Below are 26,209 nucleotides of genomic sequence, written 5' to 3'. Positions count from 1 at the left end.
AAGCACACTTCAAACAGGGATGGTCATTTTGTATTAATTGTTTGTGTGACTTTATATGATCTCAAGTAAATGTTATGCTGAGCTGCAACAAATTGAACTTCAAATTAAGTTCAGAGAGAGAACAGGTTCTCTGGTCCACTGAGTCCATGCCAACCATCATTCACCTATTTACACAAATCAGACATTAATTACACTTTACTCTCCCCACATTCCCATCAATTCTCTCCAGATTCTACCATACACCCACCCACAGGTCAATTTATAGCAGCTAATTAGCCAGCCACCTCTCATCTTTGGAATATAGGAAGAATCCAGAAATGTGCAAACTCCATACAGACAGCCCCTGTTAAGGATTGAACTTGGGTCTCTTGCCCTGCAAGGCAGAAGCTCTACTAGCTGCATTGCTGTGGCACACATAAAAGTAACTCCATTGCAGGCAGTATCCAAACCTCTGTACGACAGCTTATTGGAAATCGGATTATAACTTTCACGACGTCTATGCATTTTCTAAAGCACATGTTCACATCAGTTTAGAATAAGCATTTTCACACTTTACAAATCCATTATGAACTGCTTTTATTTATAACATCTGAGCAAGATTTGCATACAAATTCAGAACACTAATGGATCAAGCATAAATGCCCTTAAAACCGGTGAAAATTATAATGAATGCTAACAGTAATGTTTCTGTAAAGTTCTTGAAGTACTTGCACAAAAAAACCTGACCTGCACTAAGGAAACCTTTAAAAATCTTATGCAAAATGGTGTTTTTAACGTCCAACCATCATGCATCAACAGCAGATGGCAAATTCATAAAGACAAACTATTACTACTTTTACTATTACTGATAATACTACATGTAAAAAATTTTTACTTAAATTCATGTTAAAAACAGGTTGTTCCTTTATACAATCTTGTGGTGACTTTAACTTTGGAGTAAAATCACACTATCAGCACCATAACTGTTGGCCCTCACTATAACAAAAGTTCAATTTATTAAATGTCCTATCATCAATAACTAGACAGACAATTTGTAGGAAGAATTTGTCAGTACAGCTGAGCTGGTGCTTCAAGAAGTCTTTCACACAAGTGGAGGCATTCCATTTAATACCGCTCAATGTGGTCCAGGTAACTAGCATGTCAAGAAACGTTGGCAGATGTGCTTGAACTGGTGTCTGGGAGTCTGTTTTGTTGTGCTTCCATTTGAGATACTGTGGCTTGTCGCTGAGCAATGGCAGCAGCTGAATGCTTGCACTTCTCTGAACCACACTGACACGTAAAATATTTACTCTTGATGTCCCAAAACCTGTCACCATAGTCAAAACTGGGAAGTAAATACAGCACATGTTAAAACAGCTTGCATAAAAAAGTACTCTGAATACAAATTTGATACCTCTTCTCATTATTATTTTCTAGGTTAACAGTGCTGACAAATTTGCAATTCAACTTTCTTTTAATATAAATTGAACCCCACTTTACATTATAGTTGTCCGTTTATTACTAGTAGTTTGTTTGAAGTGGATGAAACTAGAAGTAGTACAAGGCTAGTTCCATCATTTTCTGGAATGTTTCATGTATCTGAATAGCCAAGATTCACTTGATATATAAGCCTTAATTGTACCATATTGGCTGTGACATTGAAATTTCTGCAAAGTGAACTAAAAACAAGTACAGCAACTGTCCTGCAATGATGATCTTTTTGAAGTGGATTAACTGAACATAATTGAGCAGTCTGCTACCCATGCATTCAGGTTCACCCTATAAGAATAAAGAGGTGAGCACATTTATGTAACATTAAACTTTTAGGGCACTAGAGAAATCAAGCAATTGAGTTTCAAGAAAGATTCCTTCCATTCCAAGTTTCTCCAAAAATGATCTTACAGAATTCCTTAGATTCTGTAAAGTCTTCAGCAGGCTGGAGAACTACAAATTTAATATCCCAATTCATGGAAGTAGAGGCAGAAAGCAGGAGACTAAAAGCCAATCAACTACATGTTGCTAGAAAAATGCTGGATTGATTTTACGGAAACAGTAGTAAGACATTTACAATGTTATTGTACAATTCAGCAGAGATAATATCTTTTATTCAAAGCACCTAATGTTTAATGATTATTTGAGGACAAACAAAGGGGAAACCTGTAGATGCTGTATTATTATTGTAGTATTTGCATTTCCAAAAGACATTTTATCAGATACTATAAAAAAGCCATTTGCACATGAATTGCAGCTGATATAATAGCATAGATTAAGGATTAGCTAACTAACTGTACATAAAGTTAGGTCTAACAGATCATTTTCAGGTCAACAGGCTGCGACTAGTGGGGTGCTATACAGATTAGCGCCAGGCATCAACAATTTAGATGGAGGAAGAGACTGAGTGCATTGTTGCCTAATTAGCAATGACACAATGACTGATAGAAAAGTTACAAAAAGGAACTTACTCACAGGGACCAAAAAGGAATTACCGTAGATTCCGGATTTTAAGCCGCTACTTTTTTCCCACATTTTGAACAGCTTTGAACTTTGCGGCCTTTAATCCGGAGCGGCTAATACATGATTTTTTTCATGCCGCCTCGTAAACATTTTGCCTCATAACAGTAGACCAATAAAATTGATGAGTAGTTCACAGAGGTCCAATGAAATTGTACGATAAATCAAGCGCACTTTCACAATTAAATTATTGTAAATCAGTCATTTGTACTCACCCTCATCAACATGGAAAACACTCGAAGCATTGTGCTGCCTTATGGCAGTTACTTAGTTTATAATATTTTCGCTTAGTAATTCATTTTCTAGTTAAAGTTAGAAGAGTTTTAACTATATTTGTTTTCTGTACTACATTGTGGGATGCTACGACGTCACACCCGGTTTCGCGGTGTCTTGTGGGAAAACGCCGGTTTGCGATGAAACGGGACGGAGGGAGGGAGCGCATTACGCGAGCGGCTTTGGATCTGAGCGAACGCTGCTTTTAAGTTAAAGGCGATCAATAACTTTTCCTGGTAGGCTGCAGTATATATATTTTTTACCAGTCGTTAGGAGATATTGGAATGTTGTTCAGTAAAGAAGTATACGCAACGTATATTTAAAAGTAGCCGCGTTACGGGCACGGTTCGAAAAAAAGCATTTGCAATATGTATTTGTTTTTGTTACCATATGGATTTAATTAAAAGTTAAAAAATCCTCACGTGTAATATCTTTCTGTGTAAATATCTCATATTACAACGTGGGACACCTGCGGCCGAAAATCCGGTGCGGCCTTTACAATTAAAAAATTGATTTTATTTCTAAAATTAGAGCCAGCGGCTTTTAATCAGGTGCGCTCTGTAGTCCGGAATCTACGGTATATAGCTAAAATAAATGGGCAACAAAAAGGGCATTTGGAGTATTATGCAAAGTTCCTAGATACGTGAAGTAATCCATTTTGGCAGGAAAAATTTAAATAAAAAATGTTGTTCAAAGGAACAGAGTCTGCAGCATGCATCTAAAGCTGACACACTATAATGCTAACTGAACCCAAATCTGGCATTCTGAGTAGCTCTGGTGTTACCTTTAAGGCATGATCACACTTCAAACGTTTTCAGTGTAACATGGGCAATAACAAATTGCGATTCTAGTTTTCTTAATTTACTTCTAACATACCATTAATTATTCATTTTAAATAACTATATTCTCTGTTAAATGCCTTTACTGCTAAGCCCAAGCTTCTGCAGTCCCTTGTCATAATTCAAACTCCCAGTTAATGGATCTTCTCACCATCCTGTTTGCTAAACATCTCAGGAGGCCAAATTGGAGACAATCAAGAGAAGTGTTGGTCAGGCAAAAGCACTATCTTCTTTGTTGATTAATATTTAGTAAAAATATAAATCAATATTTATAATAAATTGCTAGATGTGAGCTACTTTGGGACATTCTGCTCCATTTAATGTTCTTTATAAACCTAAATTGTTATTTTATAAAGGACTGAAGACAATTCATCAAATGTGCAATTCCAAATCATGTACTCCTACTTAGGCACTTGTATGGCCTATTTTTACATTGGGTACCTAGAAAAGCCTTTTCACATCACAGGATACCATATCTGAAAATTATCTTGTTTTGGATATTGGAAGGAAATCTCAAAAAATATTTACCCTAGTTCCTCGCCACATTTTATGTCTCTACTGCTGAAGAATGCAATCCTTGGGAAACGAAGATCCTGGTGTGACATGAACACTCGTACCGGAATGAGGTTTGGTTCACAGAGATGGTTAACAAAGCGGCTGACATTTCCATAATATCGAGCATCAATGCAGTATACGTCCCCTTCCTTAAAATTAGAGTGATAAATACGTATTTGATTACTTGTTTCCTCAGTTACAAATGCTGCAAATACAATTAGAGTGTTTATACTTACTGAATAGTTTGATGTACCTCAGACAATAAATTTACTTTCAATTTTGTTTCCTTGGTTCAACTAATGCATGTAAAAGCTTAAAAGCAGCAGTTAACTCAAGCCATTAGCCATCAGAATTATCAAAGTTACTAACATTTTGCCATATATATAGTAAATTAAACTATTAATCTACATCAAATTTGATCAAGTCATTCTGATAAATTGAAGGATTTTCTAGAACAGAAATTGAATAAAAGATTTTAATAACAACAATATGATGGATAGGCACAATAATCCAAGAAGTTTACTTCAAAGTTTCAAGGAAGCAACTTACAATGGTCTCCTTTTTAAAATATATGAACTTATACAGAAGAATTTCCATAAGACCATAAAAGATAGCAGAATCATACCATTCAGCCCATTGAGTCTGTTCTGCCATTTCATCACAGCCTAATCCATTTTCCCTCTCAACCCCTTTCTCCTACCTTCTCCCCCTAAACCTTCCATGCCCTGACTAATCAAGAACCTATCAACCTCCATCTTAAATACACTCAATGACCTGGCCCCCACAGCCACTTGTGGCAACCAGTTCCACAGACTCTCCACCCTATGGCTAAAGAAATAAATTCTTATTTCCATTCTAAATGGACACCCCTGTATTCTGAGGCAGTGCCCTCTGGCCCTAGACTTACCCACTACAGGAAAGATCCTCTCCACATCAACTCTGTCTAGGCCTTTAAATATTTGATAGGTTTCAATGAGATTCTCCCCACCACCACCCATTTCTTCTTAATTCCTGTGAGTACAAGCACAGAGCAATCAAATGTTACTCATATGTTAACCACTTAATTCCTGGAATCATTCTTGTGAAGCTCCTCTGAACCCTCTCCAGTCAGGCCTCGTCAGTAACTTATAAAACTTCAGCATTACATCCTTGCTTTTATATTCTAATACTCTCGAAATGAATGCTAACATTGCATTGATCTTCCTCACACAGATTTAACCTGCAAATTAACCTTTTAGGGAATCCTGCACAAGGACTCTTAAGTTCTTTTGCACTGCAGATCTTTAAATTGTCTTCCCTTTTAGAAAATAGTTACACTTTTATTCCTTCTACCAAAGTGCATGACCATACACTTCCTGACACTGTATTCCATCTGTCACTTCTTTCTCCACTCTCCTAATCTGGCCAACTTCTTCTGTAGCCTCCCTGTTTCCTCAACTCTACCTGCCCCTCCACTTCTCTTCATATCATCTGCAAACTTGGCCACAAAGCCATGAAAGCCATCATCGAAATAACTGACATATAGTGTAAAAATAAAGTGGTCCCAACACCGACTCCTGTGGAACACCACTGGTCACCAGCAGCCAGTCAGAAAAGGGTCCCTTTATTCCCACTCTATCCATGCCGGTAACTTTCCTGTAATACCATGGCCTCATGTTCAGGTACCTTGTCAAAGGCCTTCTGAAAATCCAAGTACACAACATGCACCAATTCTCTTTTGTCTATCCTGCCTATTTCCTCAAATAATTCCAACAAATTTGTCAAGCAAGATTTTCCCTCAAGGAAACCATAATTTGTACCCTGAGAACTTATCTTTAACCGTCGACTCCAACATCTTCCTAGCCACTGAGGTCAGACTAACTGGCCATACTTTCCTTTCCCTTATTGAAGAGTAGAGTGGCATTTTCAGTTTTCCAGTCTAGTGATTCTTGAAAGGTCATTTCTAATGCCTCCACAATCTCTTCAGCCACCTCTTTCAGAACCCTGGGCTGTAGTCTATTTAGGCCAAGTGACTAATTGACTTTCAGATCTTTCAGCTATCCAAGCACCTTCTTCTTAGTGCTTTGCTACTAATAGTTTTGTAAAATATTGACTTTTACCCAGTGCTATCAAAGTCAAAAGGCATTCTTTACTTGGAACAGATACATCAATTTGTTTACTTTAAAATATCAAACAGCACCTGTACAATCAATCCTTCTAATATCTACAAAATATTGCAAATTATGGCTTTTGGACCGATTACTCTTGGGGCTTTTAATAATCTGAAAAATACACTTATCGTTAGTAATTTCTCTTCCCCCCCCCCCCCCCATTAATATACCATTTCTCCCTAATTTTTTCATCCCCTTAAATGATAACTTTTATCTAATTAATGGGCATCAGAGAGGGTGAAATATCTCAAATGTTTTCATTGGTGCAATTTTCATAGAGTAATACAAGATAGCAGCACGTCGTTGAGCCAACTCGTCCATGCCCACAGTGTGAAAAAGACTGACAATCGACCTCATCTATGCCCGACATGACTTTATAAACCTTTAAGTTACACCCTTCAATCTTCTTCACTTGTTGGAAAACATACTAGCCTATCGAATCCCGTGGTAAAAGTATAATCAGGTTTCAGCATAGAGTAACCTCAAAAGATGGATCCTTTCTCCACATTCAAGAATAACCAAATGACTGATCATCCTCAATTTAGACTATATCGGGAAAAACGTTTCATTCATTTTTACCTGAAGAATTTATATCTACCTGGTTCTATAATGATATCAATCAATAATCAAGCATTCACTTGAATCTAGACCATATCTTTCCATTTCATTCTAAGTAATTATTTTCAAAGCCATAGTCTCATTCACAAGATCAGTTTTAATCACTAACAGACTGACTTCTAGAAGATTTATACAGTTTTTCCTATGTAAACAACAAGAATATCCACACCCTTTCCCATTAGCTGTCGATGCAATCTAAAACAAGAAACTGAAGTAATAACATCTACTGAAAGCTCTGTCAAACCCATGGCTCAGAGTCAGTAACACTACATGTAGGGGCTGGTACAGTGTACTGATGAAAATCTTTTAGCTGCCGGCGACGATAAAGACAGAAACATAAGAAACTTTTAAGTGACATGTAAATAGGCACATGAATGTGAAGAAAATGGAAGGACATGGACATTGTGTAGGCAAAAGGGTCTGTTCTTGTGCTACATTGTTCCATGTTCTATGCTTTAAATGCTTTTTTCCTTAAAATGTGTTAAATAAAATTTGTTAGCTCCAATAAAAACAAAGTTTTTATTGAGTGTGAAATATTGCAAGTTGGGATGTTTAACCAGAGCAGAATATACACACTGAATAACAAAGCTGTGCAGTTTGCTGAAAATGGCAACATAGGTAGTCATGGTGGTGAAGGAATTTGATACATTTACCTTCATGGGTCAAGGCATTGTGTTCAGGAGCTGCAACATCACGCTACAGCTACACTGTATGCAGTTCTGATTACCACACTATAGGAAAGATGTGATTAAGCTAGTGAAAGTGCAGTAAACATTAACAAGGGGCTGGGGCTGGAGGGTTCCATTCTAAGGAAAGACTGATATGTTTTCCCTGGAGTGAATGAGGCCAAGGATTAACCTTATCAGTTTATAAAATCATGACAGGCAGAGATAGGATAAATAACCATGTCTTTTTCTCAGTGTAGAGAAATCTAAAGTTACAGTGAGAGGGGAAGATTTAAAGGGGTCACAATGGACGTTTATAGAATGAATTGCTAGAGGAAATGAAAGGAAATGATAGTTTATAAAAAGTGAATCCCTGCCTATGATTTACCCCTTTTTAAATACTTTTTTGTTACCGTGCCAGTTTCTCAGCCATCCTTGCTGTTGACATTAGCCTTGAGGATTTTACTTTCACACTTTACATTGCATTTTCTCTTTGAGCCAGCTGTAATTTTTAAAATTTAGCACCCTGTATAACTTAGCTTACACCAAATATTCCAAACATAATATTGCATGTATATTTATCATTTCTTGCAATGTTGTTTCCTTTCTGTCATTGATTCCTTATGTATAAAACCAGGTAGAAGAACATGAGGAACAAAGATCTTCCTAACACTAATTCCATTTTCAAGTTTGTTGAAAAATTAATAGATTATTTAAGATGATAATCAGCATGGTCAGTAGTAGAGCTTACAGAGCATATAGCAGGGATACAGGCCCTTCAGGTTTGAGTTCATGCCAACAATGTTGTCGACCCAGCAAGTTGCAGTTTCCTGCTTTCGGTCCATTTCCCTCCAAGTATCTATCCAAATGCTTCTTAAATGATACTATTGCCACTGCCTCAACCACTTCTTCTGGGAAGCTTGTTGCACATACTCACCACCCTTTGCATGAAAATGTTGACCTGAAGAAACTTCTACCTAAACAGTGTAATGGAACAGAGGGATCTAGGAACACATAATTTATTAAAAGTGGTGACACAGATAGACAGGGGAGTGAAGGTGGTGTTCAGTCAGGGCACTGATTATAGCAACTGCGAACTGCGGGGGAGGAGGCAAGGTGTGTGGGAAAAGAAACTGGGGGAGAAGTGTAGAAGGAACCAGGTAAATCAGGAGGAAAGAGAAAAGGGGCAAAGGAGGATCAGAGTATCTGAAATCGAAGAATCCAATGAAGAGTTCATTGCTAACCTGGTATGCCACGTTCAATTCAATAATTTATCGGATGCGAGCAGGGGCAGATGGAAGGGGCCTAGTCCTCGATCATAGCCAGGATTAGGCATGAAGCCATGGTGTTGCCTGTTGCACCTGAAGTAAGGAGACAAAACCATTGCACTTCTCCAGGGTCAGTGTGGTACACCATCCAGAATGGAGTTGGAGCTGCCCTCCCAGGGTTTTGGTCGGCAGAAGACAAGCTCCGTTGTGGCTGACTGCAGGTTTTTTAGCGGCACTCAGTGGACTCGGGCCTCAAGCTGTGGGGTCGCTTGCTTTTCAGCCGCAGGAGATGCATTTAAGCCAATGCATTTATGGGGGGGGGGGGGCGGTGTAGCGCAGTTGTGGCAATTGATGATTTTAAATGGCCCGACCGAGGGGTCTGGACTATATGTATATATGCAGACATTTGTCGGGTTGTGTTTTTACTAATTGATATACACTTATATAAGCAAGGACTAGGCCTCAAAGTCACAGATTCGCCTACCAGGAGTTGGGCATTGGGGCAAGGACAGGGCTTCAAAGCTACGGTGTCGCCGAACAGGCATCGGGGGCCAGTCGACAGATAGCAATGGGCTGGGGGTTCTGGACTATATATATGCAATGGTCATTGTGCTTTTACTGATATTCTCTGTGGGTCTGTTGACCTGTATGCATCAAGCTGAAGCATCTCTGGGGGGGGGGGGGGCATGGGGAGGTGGGCACCAGGACTCTTATTACATGATTGTGATCTTGTGTGTGCTGAGAGTGACCATTGGTAATGTGTCTTTGCACCATGACCTCATAGCAATGTTGTCTCAACTGGCTGTATTCATATATGGTTAAATGACAAAGTTGAATTGAATTATGCCACTGATCATTGCAGCCCACAAAGGCAGCATGTGAGGTGCTGTTCTTCTAGTTTGTGCTTAGCCTTATGTTGGTGGTGGAGGTGGCTAAGGACAGACGTGGGTATGGTAATAGGTAGAGGCAACCAGGGGAACCAGATGGCCATGGTGGATAGAGAAAAAGGTTTCTAGGAAAGCAGACATCCAGTCTGCACTTAGTATCACTGACATACAACAGGCCACGTCAAAAACACCAGATGCAAGATGAGGCCGGAGGAGGTGCATGTGCCTCACCTGGAAGGGCTATGAAGAGCTCTGGATGGTGGCGACGGAGAAAGTATAGCAAAAAGTCCTATACCTTCTGCAGTTACTGGGTGAAGAGTCTTGGGAGGAAGGTGGATGGACAGGGATGAGTGAATCAGGTTGTCAGAACAGCGGGAGCCCTGTGGGAATCAGAAAGGTGAATGGAAAGGAAGATCTGCTTGCTGGTGAGATCACATCATAGCTGGTACAAACGTTGACAAATTATGTGCTTCATGCATAGGCTGGCATGGTAAACGGCAAGGACCAAGGGAACTCTTATCCGTATTTTGTCTGGAGTGAGGTGGAAAGGTAGGGTAAGAGTAGAAGTACAAGAAACAGAGAAGATATGGGTGAGGGCTTCAGCAACCATAGAAGCTCCATTTTCACAAAAAGATCTCAGATTAAAAACACAAAAACTAAACAAGCACAAGTAGGTAAATAGATATTCTCCAGTTTGAAATACAATACCTCTACATATTAACATATATAAATTCTTGCACAGGGTTCACTTTTCCTGTCCCCAATCCTAAATGTCTCTTAATTTTCAGCTTCAGTGTCAGTATTTAAGGTTGAAAATGCCTGGGCAGACATTAATAAGCGGGAAGTCTTGCTCAGTGAGGGGAAAAAGTTAAATTCTTGGTAAAACAATTCTAAACATTTTTGAAAATGCTGTATTTCTAGTCAAGTTAAGAACTGAAAGGTTGTAACACTGAAATTATGAACTATGTAGTCCACTTGATTCATCTAGTGCTTCTTTCCAGCTTTTTAAATTTTTAACTAATCTGTAAAATTACTGTAGAATGGCCCTATTAGGTCACAAAGTTTTCTTTCTAAATCCTACCAAAATCTTAGGACTCCTGCGAATGCACTAGAATTCTAGTAATTGCTCAGAAACACCTTAATCAGAATTCCTATTTCAAAAACTGACAAAAGTTTCAAGATATTAAAAACCTACCTCACAAGCTTGCAGATTTTCATTCCAGTATTTTGAAGACATAAACAGAATATCCCTCAGTGTTCCTTCCCTGATTTACCATATTCCAGGCCTCATGCCCTATACTTCTAGCTCTTAAGACTACCCCCTAATATTGATACAACAGCATTTCTTCCCATTTTTCTTGGTTCAATACATTTTCATAAGCATCACAAAGGACTATAGAAATTATGAACTATTTCATCCACCATAATTATCTAACACACTAAATTATAAATACTCTTAGATATATCATTTTGGTATAAAAGATACAGTGGCATGCAAAAGTTTGGGCACCCCTAGTAAAAATTTCTGTTACTGTGAATAGTTAAGTGAGTAGAAGATGAACTGATCTCCAAAAGTCATAAAGTTAAAGATGAAACATTCCTTTCAACACTTTAAGCAAGACTAGTGTATTATTTTTGTTTTGCACAATTTTAGAGAGTAAAAAAGGAAAGGAGCTCCATGCAAAAGTTTGGGCACCCCAAGAGACTTGAGCTCTCAGATAGCTTTCACCAAGGTCTCAGACCTTAATTAGCTTGTTAAGGCTATGGCTTGCACACAGTCATCGTTAGGAAAGACCAGATGATGCAAATTTCAAAACTTTATAAATACCCTGACTCCTCAAACCTTGTCCCAACAATCAGCAGCCATGAGCTCCTCTAAACAGCTGCATAGCACTCTGAAAATTAAAATAAGTGATGCCTACAAAGCAGGAGAAGGGTATAAGATGATAGCAAAGTATTTTCAGGTAGCCTTTTCCTCAGTTCGTAATGTAATTAAGAAATGGTAGTTAACAGGAACTGTGGAGGTCAAATCAAAACCCCCGATTGACTGTAAAAGACCTTCAGGAAGATTTAGCAGACTCTGGAGTGGTGGTGCACTGTTCTGCTGTTCAGCGACACCTGCACAAATATGACCTTTATGGAAGAGTCATCAAAAGAAAACCTTTCCTGCGTCCTCACCACAAAATTCAGCATCAGAAGTTTGCAAAGGAACAGCTAAACAAGACCAATGCATTTTGGAAACAAGTCCTGTGAACCAATGAAGTTAAAATAGAACTTTTTGGCCGCAACGAGCAAAGATATGTTTGGAGAAAAAAGGGTGCAGAATTTACTGAAAAGAACACCTCTCCATCTGTTAAGCACAGAGGTGGATCGATTGTGCTTTTGTCTTGTGTTGCAGCCAGTGGCATGGGGAACATTTCACTGGTAGAGGGAAGAATGAATTCAATTAAATACCAGCTAATTTTGGAAGCAAACTCACACCGTCTGTAAAAAAGTTGAAGATGAAAAGAGGATGGCTTCTGCAACAGGATAATGATCCTAAACACACCTCAAAATCCACAATGGACTACCTCAAGAGGCACAAGCTGAAGGTTTTGCCATGGATAATCTGTGGATAGACCTCAAAAGAGCAGTGCATGCAAGACGGCCCAAGAATCTCACAGAACTAAAAGCCTTTTGCAAGGAAGAATGGGCGAAAATCCCCCCAAACAAGAATTGAAAGACTCTTAGAAGGCTACAGAAAGTGTTTACAAGCTGTGATACTTGCCAAAGTAGGTGTTACTAAGTACTGACCATGCAGGGTGCCCAAACTTTTGCTTCGGGCCCTTTTTTTGTTATTTTCAAACTGTAAAAGATGGAAATAAAAAAGCAATCTTGCTTAAAATATTAAAGAAGTGTTTAACTTTATGCCTTTTGGAAATCAGGTCATCTTTTACTCGCTTAGAGTAACAGAAATTTTGACCGGGGTGCCCAAACTTTTGCCTGCCACTGTACTTCGTCCAAAAGCATAGTATATATAAAATTAAAAAAGAAAATTTTAAACTGTTAGCCATTGAAGAAAATGGGAATTTGTTTAATCTCTTGAGATCCAAAGATACAAAGTACATTGTATTTTGTTAAGAACAATTTTAAAGAATCGGAAGCAACAATTATACTTTCAAACTCAAGTTCTTCTTGAGCTAAATAACCTGCAAAGCATTCGAAGTTGACAGTCACAATTGTCCTTTGCTTCCTGTGGAGAATTACTATGTTGGAGTACATTAATTACCAATAACATCTAAAAGGTAATTGGACAAGTACATGGATAGTGAAGATTTAATGGGACATGGGCCAATGGGACTAATTTAGATAGATATAGAATGGAAAATAAGCCAAGTAAGATATGACAATGACTGAAGACTCCATTGACATCAACAGCAACAGTTGTCAGAGAAATTATATGGAATTGTGTATCCTGGGATCTTCAGCCTTCAATTGGAGGCAATGAGTCTGCAAAGTTCTGTACTAAGTCCTGAACCAAGTCAATATGCACTGGATGCCAACTTTCCAGTAGAATCATTTGGTTGTACTGATAGCAGCCCACCAGACCAACAAGATGAGAAGAGAGTAATTAAAATGTAGCTTATCGTTCCCTTGCCAGAGGGTTTCTTCACAAGCTGGTCAAAGAACTTTGTCTACAGAAAATAATTATGTATTTTTTTAATTGATCAGTGTTAGTTTCAAGGTTGCCATTGGAATCTGATTGTACGTTATTTTTGCACATCAAAATTAGCAGGGCCAATTGTTTTTTGAAAAAGCTTTGTCTTCCATATTCCAGTGAATCTATCCACGTTCACAGGCATGGAGTTGTAAAGGATCGGCCCACCGTACCTGCACCAACCTGTTATCCATCTACACTCACCCCGTTTGTTTTCATTAGGTCTGGATCCTCTATGCCTTGCATCTGTCTAGATGTCTCTTAAACGCAGTGATTATGTATGATTCCGCCACCTCTTCTGGCCACAAGTTCCAGATACCCACCACTGTCTGTATAAAAACCATTCCACTCAGATCCCCTCATAAACTCCTTTCTCTCATCTTAAACCTTATCTTCTTGTTTTTGACAACTCCATCCTGGGAAAGCATTCTGACTATTTACCTTATCTATGTCTTTTATAATTTATATCACCTGATCAGGTCACCTTCAGCTTTCTTTACTCCATCCAGGGAAAACAAACCCAGCCTATCCAATCTCTCTTGATCTAGAACCTTCCAAACCAACCAACATCCTGGTGAATCTCCCCCGCACACTCTCAAGCACTACTGCATCCTTCATAAAGTGTACAAACAAGAACTATACACAATACTCTAAATGTGATCTGACCAGTGTTTTGTGAAGTTGAATTTTTGTATTCTATATCCTGACCAATGAAGACAAGAATGCCATATACCTTTGTTCACTATTATGTCTCGTCTTGCCACTTATGGGGACCATGGACTTAGGCCTCTCTGTTCATCAACATTTCTTTCTGCCCTTCTATTTACTGTATAGAACCCACACCTATTTCATCTCTTAAAATATATCATCTCACTCTCGTTGGGATTAAGTTCCATCTGCCAATCTGATCTACAATTCCTCTATCCTTAGACAACCTTCCTCACTACCCATTATTCCATGAATTTGAGAATTATACTTCAAATATTCACATCCAAGTCACTGACATATAATCACGAACAAATATCCCACCAATAAACCCTGCTGTACACCACTGGTCATGCACTTCCAATCAGTAAGACATCTCCCCGTCACTGCCCCCTGCCTCCTATCATCAGGCCAGATTTGAATCCAATTAGCTAACTCACCTCAAGTCCCAGACACCTTATCTAAGGACCAGCCTAACCATGCAAAATCTTGGCAAATGCATTACTAAACACCATATAGAGAACATCTACTGCACTGTTAAATCTTCTTAGTTACCATCTGAAAAGATTCATTCAAATTGGTGAAAAAGGGTTACCTTGCAACACAAAGCCATGAGGCCTATCCTTGTGTTTCCCATTAGATTTTCTCCTACCACTGATGTAAGATTCACAAATATGCAGTTAACTGGCTTATCTTTGGCGCCCTTCAGAAATAAAGTAACTACATTAGCTGCCCTCTAGCCTTCAGCTGTGATTAATGAAGACGCAGAAGTACAGGGGTGCAGCTATCTCCTCCCCAGCTTCCCATAGCAGCACAATAGTACTGTTTAATACAATGTTAAAAATGCTAATAAGTACATTTGGTGATATTAAAAACACATTTTCTGTCCAATTAATTTATTCAAAGCTTTTGTTGAGAAGTTTTCATTTTATATCACTTCCGATTACCAGGTAGGATTTTTGTTAGAACACCAACAAAAACTTCTGTGGATTTAAGGAAGTAAACTAGTTCTCAAATTAAAGGCTAGTCTAATTCACGATAACACAGGAGATATAGTTAATCTGACACAAAATGACAACATTAATAGAATAATGAGTACCTTATTATCAAGGTCAAAAAGATAGGAGTCATCTTCTCGTACATCTGCTTCTGCATCTGTTATAAGTTCCCCCACATACCTTGCACAAAAAAGAATGTATTTGAATTGTTTTAATTGATCTTGTATGGTGTTAGTAAAAAATTCATTAACCAGCCTGACTGATGGAACAATATTTGATCTTGGATTTCTTTTTTAGGAATCTTAAAAACTATTTATTTTCCAACACAAATTTTAAAAGGTGAATCATTGAGCACATTGAGAAATGTTTGCCATTATCAATACATGAAGAATAAATATCAATTTTATTCAAATTCAATGTATGGTATTCTACAAAGTAATCATGAGGATAATGTGCCAACAGTGATTGTGAGAAGCAGCTCATTTACAGCACAATCCACAGTATACATTAACACTCATCAATAATCCAATAAAGATTCCAGGGCTGTGTCTGGACTTTGAAAATCCCAGTGCTGAGGCGAACTGAAACAACCTCTGAATTGTGGGCTAACATGCCCATTCCCCATTTCCTACTGCCAATTACATAGGCTGGTTATAAAAGGCCTGTTTTGCTGACTCTCCACATCCCAGAGTCCTTAGGTGCAGTTTGGACAACACCAAGGCTTCAGATGTTACAAAGCCAGGATCTACCAACAAAACATTCTGGCAGACAACAAAGGAAGCAATGAGCTTTAACAGTTAAAAATTATTGAAGTAAAATATTTTTTTTTATCTAATTTTTTTTTAAAAATTGAAAATTAAAATGCAAATAAAGAACTGAACTAACACAATCCATTTAAAAATAAAATTTACCTTCCAATTTGGCTTTCCTTTCCACTTTGGTTCCAAACTCATTATCCCCAGCGAAATGAACTGAGTCTCAGATCATGCACAAAGTCAGACCTGGCATAGGATTTGTCAGCAAGTGCTGAGTATTTGTGCTTCACAGCATATGTGAAGTAGCCCAGGATTTAATCCAGCCCATTACACTATGCATATTGCCACTGGAATATTTCAACAGAAGTATGCTTTATCAGGATATCCAAACTCAAGGCTAATGGAGGCAGTTACAAGCTAATGTACATTTTGATTTGAAGAATGACTCAAATACGTCATTTTTTGCCAAAGAAGAAGCAAAACCATGAACAAGGCTGCCAATATTTAAAGACAAACACACCAGAAGATTGAAAATCAACTTTTACAGGTCCTCTTGTCTCCAGGGATAATTATATGATTCCTTTAACAACTTTTAAGCAAAATATTAACGTCAGAAGCAAATTGACAATACAAGTGCTCCAGTACCTCACATAACAAAGTATCTGAGAAAAATACATCACTCTCCTATGTAATCCACCGGTACAACAGACAGGTTGATGTTGCTTTTGATTTTGGAATAAGATTTGAAGAATCAAATATAAATGCAAAGCAGCTATTTCTGCCTTTATCTTCAATAGAAATTTCTAAGTGTTGTACCATTTAGATGGAAAACACATTAACTTTAGCTTGAGTAAAAGCGACAACAAATTTAATTTAAAAAGATGTTAGAAATGGTCAATAAGTTAAGCAGCATCTGTGCAAAGAGAGAGAATACTTCAGATGTAAATACACTGCTGGATCAACTCAGCTGATCAGGCATTGCGGAGGGAAATAGACAACTAATATTTTGGATCAAGACCCTTCACCTGGACTTAAAGAGTAGAGTGGAGGTAGTCAGTATAAAGAGGTGAGGAGTGGTGGAGCAAGACATGGCAAGTGATAAGTTGTTTCAGGTGACAAAGGGTGAATGGCAGACGAAGGGGAAAGGGTGGAGCACGGAACAGTGAAAGGAGGGCATCTGGTGGGGGAGTGTGTGGCTGATGGGCAGAAGGAAAGGTTGGAGGAGAGAAAACAAATGATTGGGGGCTGATGGAGATGGGGTGGGCAGATGTAAGCAGAACTGAACAGAATGGGAAGAGAGAGATCAACTTACCTAAATTTGGACAATTCAATGTAGACTACCCAGGTGAAACATGATATGCTGCTTCTCTAAGTTGTGTCCTTCCAGACTCTATCATTTGCAGCCCTTTGTTGTCTTAGTTATCACCTCCCAACCCTCTCACCGTTTCCACTCTTCACTACTCCATCTGCTGATTGACCCTGGATCCACCAATCATTTGTCCGCTCGTGACCTACCCCTCACCTCTTTATACTGGCCGTCAATCTTTCAATCAAGATTAAGGGTCTTGACTTGACATGCTCACTGCCCATTACCCTTTGTATGTGCTGCCTGATCCACTGAGTTCCTCCAGCAGTCTGTATTTTGGCTCTAGATTCCAGCACCTGTAGTCCATTGTCTCGTTACCATTTCAGGTCCAGAACTCACCTCTGAAGAACATTAACTGTTTCTTCCTGATCTGGAAGATTAGATCCTATGGAATCCAGTGAGAGCTAGTTAGGTGGATCCAAAACTGACTCAGAAATAGAAAGCAGAGTGGTAGTTGAAGGTTCTGTTTTGGAATGGAGACTGCTATAAAGTGATATGCCAGAGATATCAGTGATGGGACCTTTGTTGTGCAAATACACAAGGATTAACTAATAAGACTGCAGATGACATAAAATTAAAAGATGTTGGTCATAAATAAATAAAGTTTTTGTAGATTACAGGGGGATCTTGATCAGCTAAAAGTGTGAGTGACATTTTGGAAGGTCAAACCAGCAACATGCCTAGAAGATGCCAAGAGCAGTGCCTCTCCATCCCCGTGAATGGCTTGTATCGCCCCAGCAAAGGATTCATGTGGATTTTGCCAGATCATTCATGCGCATAAATTTCTTGGTAGTAGTGGATATAGCTACAAAGTGTCCCCAATGATCCCCACCACAACCTTGCACACTGTTGAGAAGCCTCTTCTCAAAGACTGGTCTTCCAGAACATGTAGTCAGTAACAAAGGACCACAGTTTGTTGCAGAACAGTTTCAGCCCTAGAACCTGAGATTGTTTTACAGCCAAGCAGAGTGACCCCTTAGTCAAGAAAGACATTATCCAACAAAAGAAAGAAATCCTCTATAGCGATTAAATCTTTAGGCCTGAATGGGATAATTTAAAATTTACTCTGCTGTGGATGTCTATATAGTACTTGTGTTATATAGTATATTATATACACGTTGTATAGCTAAGCAGGAAAGAGTGTTGTGTACTTAACAGTTCAGTAATATTTGAGTAATATTGTAAATGTGGCCTGCAACTAGTGGACTCTGGATCAACTGTTGTGATGCCTGGTTTTGTGAACTTCAGTTCTGAATTCCGTTTGCTTGCTTTTATTGCTTGCACAATTTGTTTCTTTCTCTCTCTTCACACTGGGTGTTTGACGGTCTTCTTTTGTTTTTAATGGGTTCTATTGGGTTTCTTTGTTTCATGGCTGCCTGTAAGACCAATCTCATTTGTATACAGTATACATATTTTGATAATAAATTTACTTTTAGCTTTGAACTTTAAAATACATTGTTTAATAAAGTATTCTTTATTGTTTACATAATTCATTCCTGGTTAAATGTTTTTATATACAAGTTCTTGTATATAAAAACATACATTCTTGGGAGTTAGAAAACATAACAAACATGAAAAAAACTTGAAATGCACTACTGTTCATTCAGTACCAGTAGACCAGATCATAATGATAGAGGAGCTGCTGGAAATCTTGAAATGATAAACAAATCTCCAGGGCCTGACCAGGTATATCCAAGAACACTTTGGGAGGCTACTCAAGAGATTGCAGGAGGCCTAGCTGAGATACTTGCATTACAGTTAACCACAAGTGAGGTGTTGTAGACTGGGGGGTAGCAAATATTGTGCCTTTAACTAAGAAGGGCTGTAAAGAAAAACCTGGGAACTTTAGAACCAGTAAATTTAAATTCCATGGTTGTTAAGTTACTAGAGAGGATTCCGAGGGGTAAAATACAAAATTATCTGAAAAGACGGGATTTATTCAGGGTAGGGTGCATGGCTTTGTGCGTGGGAAGCATAACTCACAAATTTGATTTGAGTTCCTTGAAGAAGTAACCAAGAAAGCTGATGTGTGCAATACACTGTCTATATGGACTTTAGTCAGACCTTTGATAAGTTTCTACATGGTAGGCACTGTCTATATGGACTTTAGTCAGACCTTTGATAAGTTTCTACATGGTAGGCTGCTCTGGAAAGTTAGATTGCATGGAATCCAGGGAGAGCTAGCTAATTAGACTCACAATTGGCTTGATGGTTGGAAGCTGAGGGTGGTAGTGGAAGACATTTTTTTGGACTGGAAGCCTGTAACTAATGGGGTCACTCAGGGGTGCTGGGCACATTGTTGTTTGTCATCTATATCAATGAATATTCAAGGCATGGTTGACACTAAAAGGGGGGAAAAAATGGTACAGCACACAGCAATGTGTATCAAATATCACAGAATGTTCTTTATCAGTTGAGTAAGTGGGCTGAGGAAAGGCAAATGAGAGTGCTTTTATAATAAGTATGATGTAGTGCATTTTGGAAAGTCAAATCAACATAGCAATTTTTTACGGTTAACAGCAAGGCCCCAGGCAGTGTTGCAGAACAGATTGATCTGGAAGCTCAGGAATATGGTTCCCAAACAGTGTAAACAAGGTATTGAGGAAGGCTTTTGGCATGCTGGCAGGGTATTGAACATAGGCATTTGTGAGGCTGCATTTTAAGTTCACCTTTGGTCACCCTGTAATAGAAAAAATGTTATTAAAATGGAAATACTGCGGAACATATTTACCAGGACATTGCCAGGGCTTGATGTTCTGAGTTACAGGGAGAGACTGGACAGAGTAGGATTTTTTTCCTTAGAGCACAGTAGACAGAGAGATGTTCCTGTAGAGTATAAAATTATGATGGGCATAAACAGGGTGAATGCACTCAGTTATTTTCCCAGAGCTGGGGAATCAAGAACTAGAGTGCATAGGTTTAAGGTAAGAGGGGAAAGATGTAATAAGAATTTGAAGAGCATTTTTTTTCTAAAAGTGATAATACATATGTGGAATGAGCTGCCAGAGGAAATAGTTGAAGCAGGTACAATAACAATTTGTTAAATCCACTTGAACAGGTACATGGATTGGAAACATTTAGAAGGTTATGACTCAAAACTGGCAAACAGGGCCAGTCTGAATGGGCAACTTGGTCAGCATGGATCAGTTGGGCCAAAGGGTTCGTTTCCCTGCTGTATGACTGAATCTCAATACAGCTTGAATATTTTTGTGCAAAACAGGAAGGATTTAGGGTATTGAAGTGGATAATGTGAATTATGTGGGCAGTTGGCACTACAGGAAACTGTAAGTAACAATTTAAGATCAATCTGATGGACAGGAGAGGCTGATACAATGGTACGATCAGTTTAGCCATACATTGCTCCATCACCATAGTGCAGTGAAACACTTACTCGCAGATAAAATGACCCTTGGGAATGTCCTGCAGTGACCGAACACCCCAGCCCATCTTGTGTGTACGATACGTCTGAAGTCGAACCCTAAGCAGACAGAATAAACAACAAAATCAATTGTAACTACACCATGGTTCCAAGCAAGTTGTTGAGAAAAAACTTGCTTTTTTAAACACAGGTTATCTGCCAGTGATTACCTAGTCACTTACCTCCCCGTTAGTTGCAAGATTTTTATTTTGCATGAAAACTGACTACAGCACTTGTCCCATATGGCAAGTTGTGCATTTCAAAATAATTCAATATGTATAGATAATACAGGTAATGTCAGCAAATCTTCTGATCGTCATATGTAAATACAAATCATGGGGATAATATTTCAGAGGAAACCCTTCCGATACCACACGTAAGTTGTTTGTTTAGTTTTTCTTGAATGGATAATTGCTATTAACTTGCAAGTGGAATTTTCTATGAAATGAAGTTAAGCCTGCAAAATTACTGCTAGTAACATGGAGAATTCAAACCTATAAAATTCATATTGTTTAGTATTAATTATTCAATGGGTTAGAAGCCATAGCTTTGATTCCAACAGACTATACTCAAATCATCAGCATTGTCTCCTTATAAACCTGAAGCCAATGAACTGAGGGGAAAACAATCCAGCGGCTGAAGTCAGACCTTAAATAAAGGTAGAATGTTATAACAAGTGGAAGTCAATCACCCCAGTCCCAGGAAATCACTGTAGGTGTTCCTCTGTCTAGTATCCTGGACCCAACCATCTTTACTAATATATGTAGTAATTGCAACTCCTCAGCAAATGAAGCAGCCCATTCCTGGATGCAAAGAGACCTAAACAATATTTAGACATGGGCAAATAAATGGTCTATACAATAGCACCATTAATATACCAGACAATAACTACAACAAAAGAATGTCCAACCACACACATCAGTAACATTTAATGACACTGCCATCAATAATGTTGATCATCACTAAGCAGCAGCTCAGCTGCACCACCAAACCAAAGGCCTTTCTTCTGTCTACAAAACACGTCAGGGCGATGGTGGAATACTCACCAATTATCTCAATGAGCACAGAAATAAGAACTCCAAAGAAGCTTAAAGGTAGAAAACCTGTGCCGAACAATTAGCGGGTGTGTTCAACTATATTCAGAAGTTCCCACCTGCCCCAAAAGGGCAACAATCATACCAGTGCCCAAGGAGGGCAGGGTGAGCTGCCTTATCGACCAACGTTATGGAGACCAACGTCCGGTGCTGCTGGCAGATTATCAACTCGGTGAAAGATGCTCTTTGGTCAGCCCGAAACTTGATGGTCTACCACCACATGGAGATGTCCATGGGAGAATCCTGCCAACTGGCACATTCTCAGCTGCAGGAGTATGTGCTGACGGACGCACTGAAACTTGGTGCACCAAGGCCCAGTGGGGAAGGACCACAGTTTAGGGTTCTTCTCCCGCGGGAGTTGAGGGGTCAGGTGGCGGGGAGTTTACCCCTCAACAATGGTGTGTAAAGATGAACCAACATAGTGCCACGTGAGTGGCTGAGGGTGTGAAAATGTATAGAACATAATGGAAACATCTGTAAAGGATTGAGTGACATCGAATAATTTATTATACATAATTTTATTTTTGAATAAAGTATATTTTGTTTTTTAAAAAACGACTATCTAGTAGCATTCACATCTGCAGTGATGAAGTGCTATGAGAGGTTGGTTATGGCTAGAATCAACTCTTGTCTCAGCAAGGACCTGGACACACTGCAATTTCCCTATGCCACAACAGGTCTACAATAGATACAACCTCATTGGCTCTTCACTTGGCCCTGGATTCACTGGACAATTCTAATACTTATGCCAGGCTGCTGTTTATTGACTACACTCAGCACTTAATACAACCACTCCTATAGGTCAGATCAAAATGCTCCAAAAACCTGGGCCTCTGTACCTCTCTCTGCAACTGGATCCTCAATTTGCTTACCGGAAGGTCACAGCCTATGGAGATCGAAAATAACACCTGACAATCATGACTGGTGCACCACAGGGATGTGTGCTTAGCTGACTGCTCTACTTTCTCTGTACCCATGACTGAGTGGCTAGGCACAGCTCAAATGCATCAATAAATTTGCAAAGGGTTGACTGACTTGATGTGCACCTCTATGACTACAAAACAGAAGAGACCCAATACAGAGTGTATGGGCAGTCATTAAAAATAAATAAAGTTAAAGAGAGGCCATGAAATATCACTAGCAGACAATATTAAGGGGATAAGACTGTGTCCAATGAAAGAGTAAGTTCCTTTGGGGTCCAAAGGGTCAAACTATGTGTGGAGCCAAGGAATGTGGGCAAGGCTTTAAGTTAATAATTCGCAGCTGTATTCACCATTGAGAAAGACATAGATGGAGAGTTCAGGCAGAGGATTGGAGATATTCTAGAAAACATTAATATTAAAGAGATGGCATTCGATATTTTAAAATATATAATGGAAGCTAATTCGCTATGGCAAGAAATCTACAAGTACAGGAAGAGATTGCTGGGCCCTGGATGAAAATTTTGGCACCAATGCTCGCCACAGGCGAGGTATCAGATGACAGGATGACAGCTAATGTGTTTCTCTTAATTGAAAGGGCAGCAGAGATAAGTCAGATTACTTCAGGGCAGTGAGCCTTATTGGAAAATATTACAACAGACAAGATATATTTACAATCAGAAAGGCAGGGATTATCAGCACAGCGTTGAGGGTTAAAAATCCTGTCTTATTGAATATTCAAAGAGGAAACTAAGTATATATTGATAGTCCGGCTGGTGGCTGGTGACATCACTCTGGAATGAAGGTTCCCGAGTTCGAATCCAGTCGGACCGCACCTAGACACGCTTTCCATCCATGCCGGGTTGAGTGTTGAGCTCGCAACTAGGCCTCGTAAAAAAAAAACACTGCGCTGTGAGAAGGACGTTGGGCAGGGGGGAGGGACCACTCACAGAATCTTTCCTCCAAGACGACCACTTGAAATAAGAGGTCGCCAAGGCTCTGGCAGAGTATGGCACACACACAAAAAAATGTGCATTGATAAGAATAGTGCAGCAGATAGTGTCTATGTTAACTTTAGTGCGGTCTTCAACAAAGACCTGCATGAAAGGCTGGTCCAAAAGACAAGTGCTCTCAGGATCCAACTTAAACTGGCTAACTGGATTCAAAAGTGACTATTTTTATTTCTATTTTTTTTTGCACAAATTTAATTTAACTATATATATAGATAGATAGATAGATAGTTAAATGCAAATTATCCATGACTATGCCAGGAAGATGGCCCCCAAGGACAACTTCTAGGAGAATACCTCAGACAGCAGGCAGGGGACATGAAAATGGAAGTGGGTGAAGCTGGTTCTGTGAACAGATAGCACAGGTGGCTGACATAAGAAAGTCCTACCAATGGTTGGAAATGGGAGGGCTGAGGGACAGCACAGAGATGCTGCTCAGGGCTGCACACAAACAGAAACTAAATACAAGAGCAATAGAAGCAAAGGTCCATCACACTAGGCATGACCCAAGATGCAGACTGTGCAAGAAATCTGCTGAAATCATTCAACACATAGTAGCAGGGTAAAGGCAGGGCCAGCACATACTGAACGGCATAACTAAAAGTTGCAGGAATTGTGTACAGGAACATCTGCGCTGAGTATGGTTTGGACATTCCCAAGTCCAAATGGGAAACACTCAAGAAGGTAGTGGAGAATGACAGAGTTGAGATCTTGCGGGATTTCCAAATACGGTCTGAAAAGCAGGTACATCATCATATAGCGCTCAATGGAAAAACATTGAAGAGGGGATACTTCCCATCCCCATACAGGCAATTTTGGCTGATAACAACCTACAAAGGTACGTAAATACTATTGATAACCCATGGGTGAAATGGACTCTTAAAATATGGAAGACTATTATAAAAGAATATAAACTAGATATTGCAATTCTTAAATGGTGCATATATGACTCTGATTTTACTCCGAATAAACTGGATGCGAGATTTATGGATTGGACAGCTAAAGGAAAAACTGTTCTTTGCAATATAATGAAAGAAGGGACACTGTTCAGTTTTGAAATGCTTAAAGAGAAACACTTATTAGAAAAACAAGACTTTTATCGGTATTTACAGATGCGACAGTATATAATAGGACAGTTTAAAATGTAACCCCCAAGGCAAGTACATGTTTGATAGAGCTATTTAGAGAAACATATAATTCAGATAACAATAGTAGAATCATTCCAAGAGTGTATAAGGGTTTACCAAATCTTAAAACACATTCAACTTCGTACATTAAAATAAAATGGGCGAAGGAAGGAGGGATAATTGTATCTGAGGAAGAATGGACAATAATATGGAGGTATCAATTGAAGTGTACCAGTTCACCGAAATGGAGGGAGTTCGGATGGAAAAACTTAATATTTTATTACACCTTCTCAGAAATCCCATTATGATAGCAACCTCCCTGTTTGCTGCAGAAATTGTGGAAATCAAAATGCAAACCATTATCATATTTTCTGGGAATGCCCCATAATCAAAGACTATTGGAGTGGGATACACAATGCCCTACAAGACATCTTTAAATGTGAAATACCCTTAAAAAGTAAGACCATATATTTTGGGTATATACCTCAAGAATGGTTGAAAAGAGATAAATATTTCATGAATATACTGCTGGTGGCTGGTAGAAAGACTTACTAGGAAATGGTTATCACAGGAGAGCCCAACCTTAAATGCATGGATGGAAATTACAATGGACATTTACAAAATGCAGAAGATAACATCATCTGTTAATCCTAAATTAGAACAATTTGATTCATACTGGGAAAAATGGTTTAACTACATAACGCCTCATAGGCCTGATTTTATTCTCACAAATCAATGAATATGTTGTAAAAAAGATCACTCCCTACTTGTACATAGTTTTCTCCTTTCACTTGTTCTTTCTTTCCTCTCTTTTCTATAAGTGTATACCTCTGATAAATATTATGTGGAGATTTGTGGCATTTATGACATATGATATATATGTACAATATCTGAAATACATCTTATGGAAATATTTGTTTGATGGTGAACTTCAATAAAAAAATAAATTACAAAAAAAAAGCAGGTACTGGCCAACCAACCAACCAGACATAGTAATACTGGACAAAGAATAGAAGAAAGCAATAGTAATAGATGTAGCAATCTTGAATGACAGCAACATCAGGAAGAAAGAATGTGGAAGGTTAAAACCAAAGTAATCCCAGTGGCGGTAAGAGCATTTGGAGCTATGACACCTTGTCTAGGAGAGTGACTCCAACAAATGCCGGAACAACATCTGAGACCTTGGTCCAGAAGAGAGTAGTACTAGGAGCAGCAAGTATATTGCACTGAACACTCAAGCTCCCAGGCCTCTGGTAGAGGACCCGAGATTGAGGGAAAAATACACACACACACCACCCATAAGGGGTGAGAAAAAAAATACACAAACTTAACTGTAATTGACAGTTTTTCCTGATATTATCATGTATTGCATTG

General features: G+C 38.9%; 1 protein-coding gene across 10 annotated transcripts in view; it reads right to left on the bottom strand.

The window, feature by feature from the left end:
- Positions 1–559: 559 nt before the first annotated feature.
- LOC140730957 (histone-lysine N-methyltransferase EHMT1-like) overlaps positions 560–26,209 on the bottom strand; it is a 188,886-nt gene continuing 163,236 nt past the window's right edge. For all 10 annotated transcript variants that reach the window (XM_073052060.1, XM_073052063.1, XM_073052065.1 and 7 more), the window contains 4 exons: positions 20,658–20,744; positions 15,247–15,325; positions 4,131–4,306; positions 560–1,324 (listed from right to left, as the gene is read on the bottom strand). In XM_073052060.1, coding sequence (XP_072908161.1) covers positions 1,141–1,324; positions 4,131–4,306; positions 15,247–15,325; positions 20,658–20,744 — 526 coding nt within the window. In that variant the 3' untranslated portion in view covers positions 560–1,140. The remainder of the gene's footprint in view (positions 1,325–4,130; positions 4,307–15,246; positions 15,326–20,657; positions 20,745–26,209) is intronic.

The sequence above is a fragment of the Hemitrygon akajei genome, chromosome 7, assembly GCF_048418815.1.
Source record: "Hemitrygon akajei chromosome 7, sHemAka1.3, whole genome shotgun sequence".
Classification (NCBI taxonomy): Eukaryota; Metazoa; Chordata; class Chondrichthyes; order Myliobatiformes; family Dasyatidae; genus Hemitrygon; species Hemitrygon akajei.
Note: the sequence above shows the minus strand (reverse complement) of the source record. Positions and strands in the feature narration are given on the sequence as shown.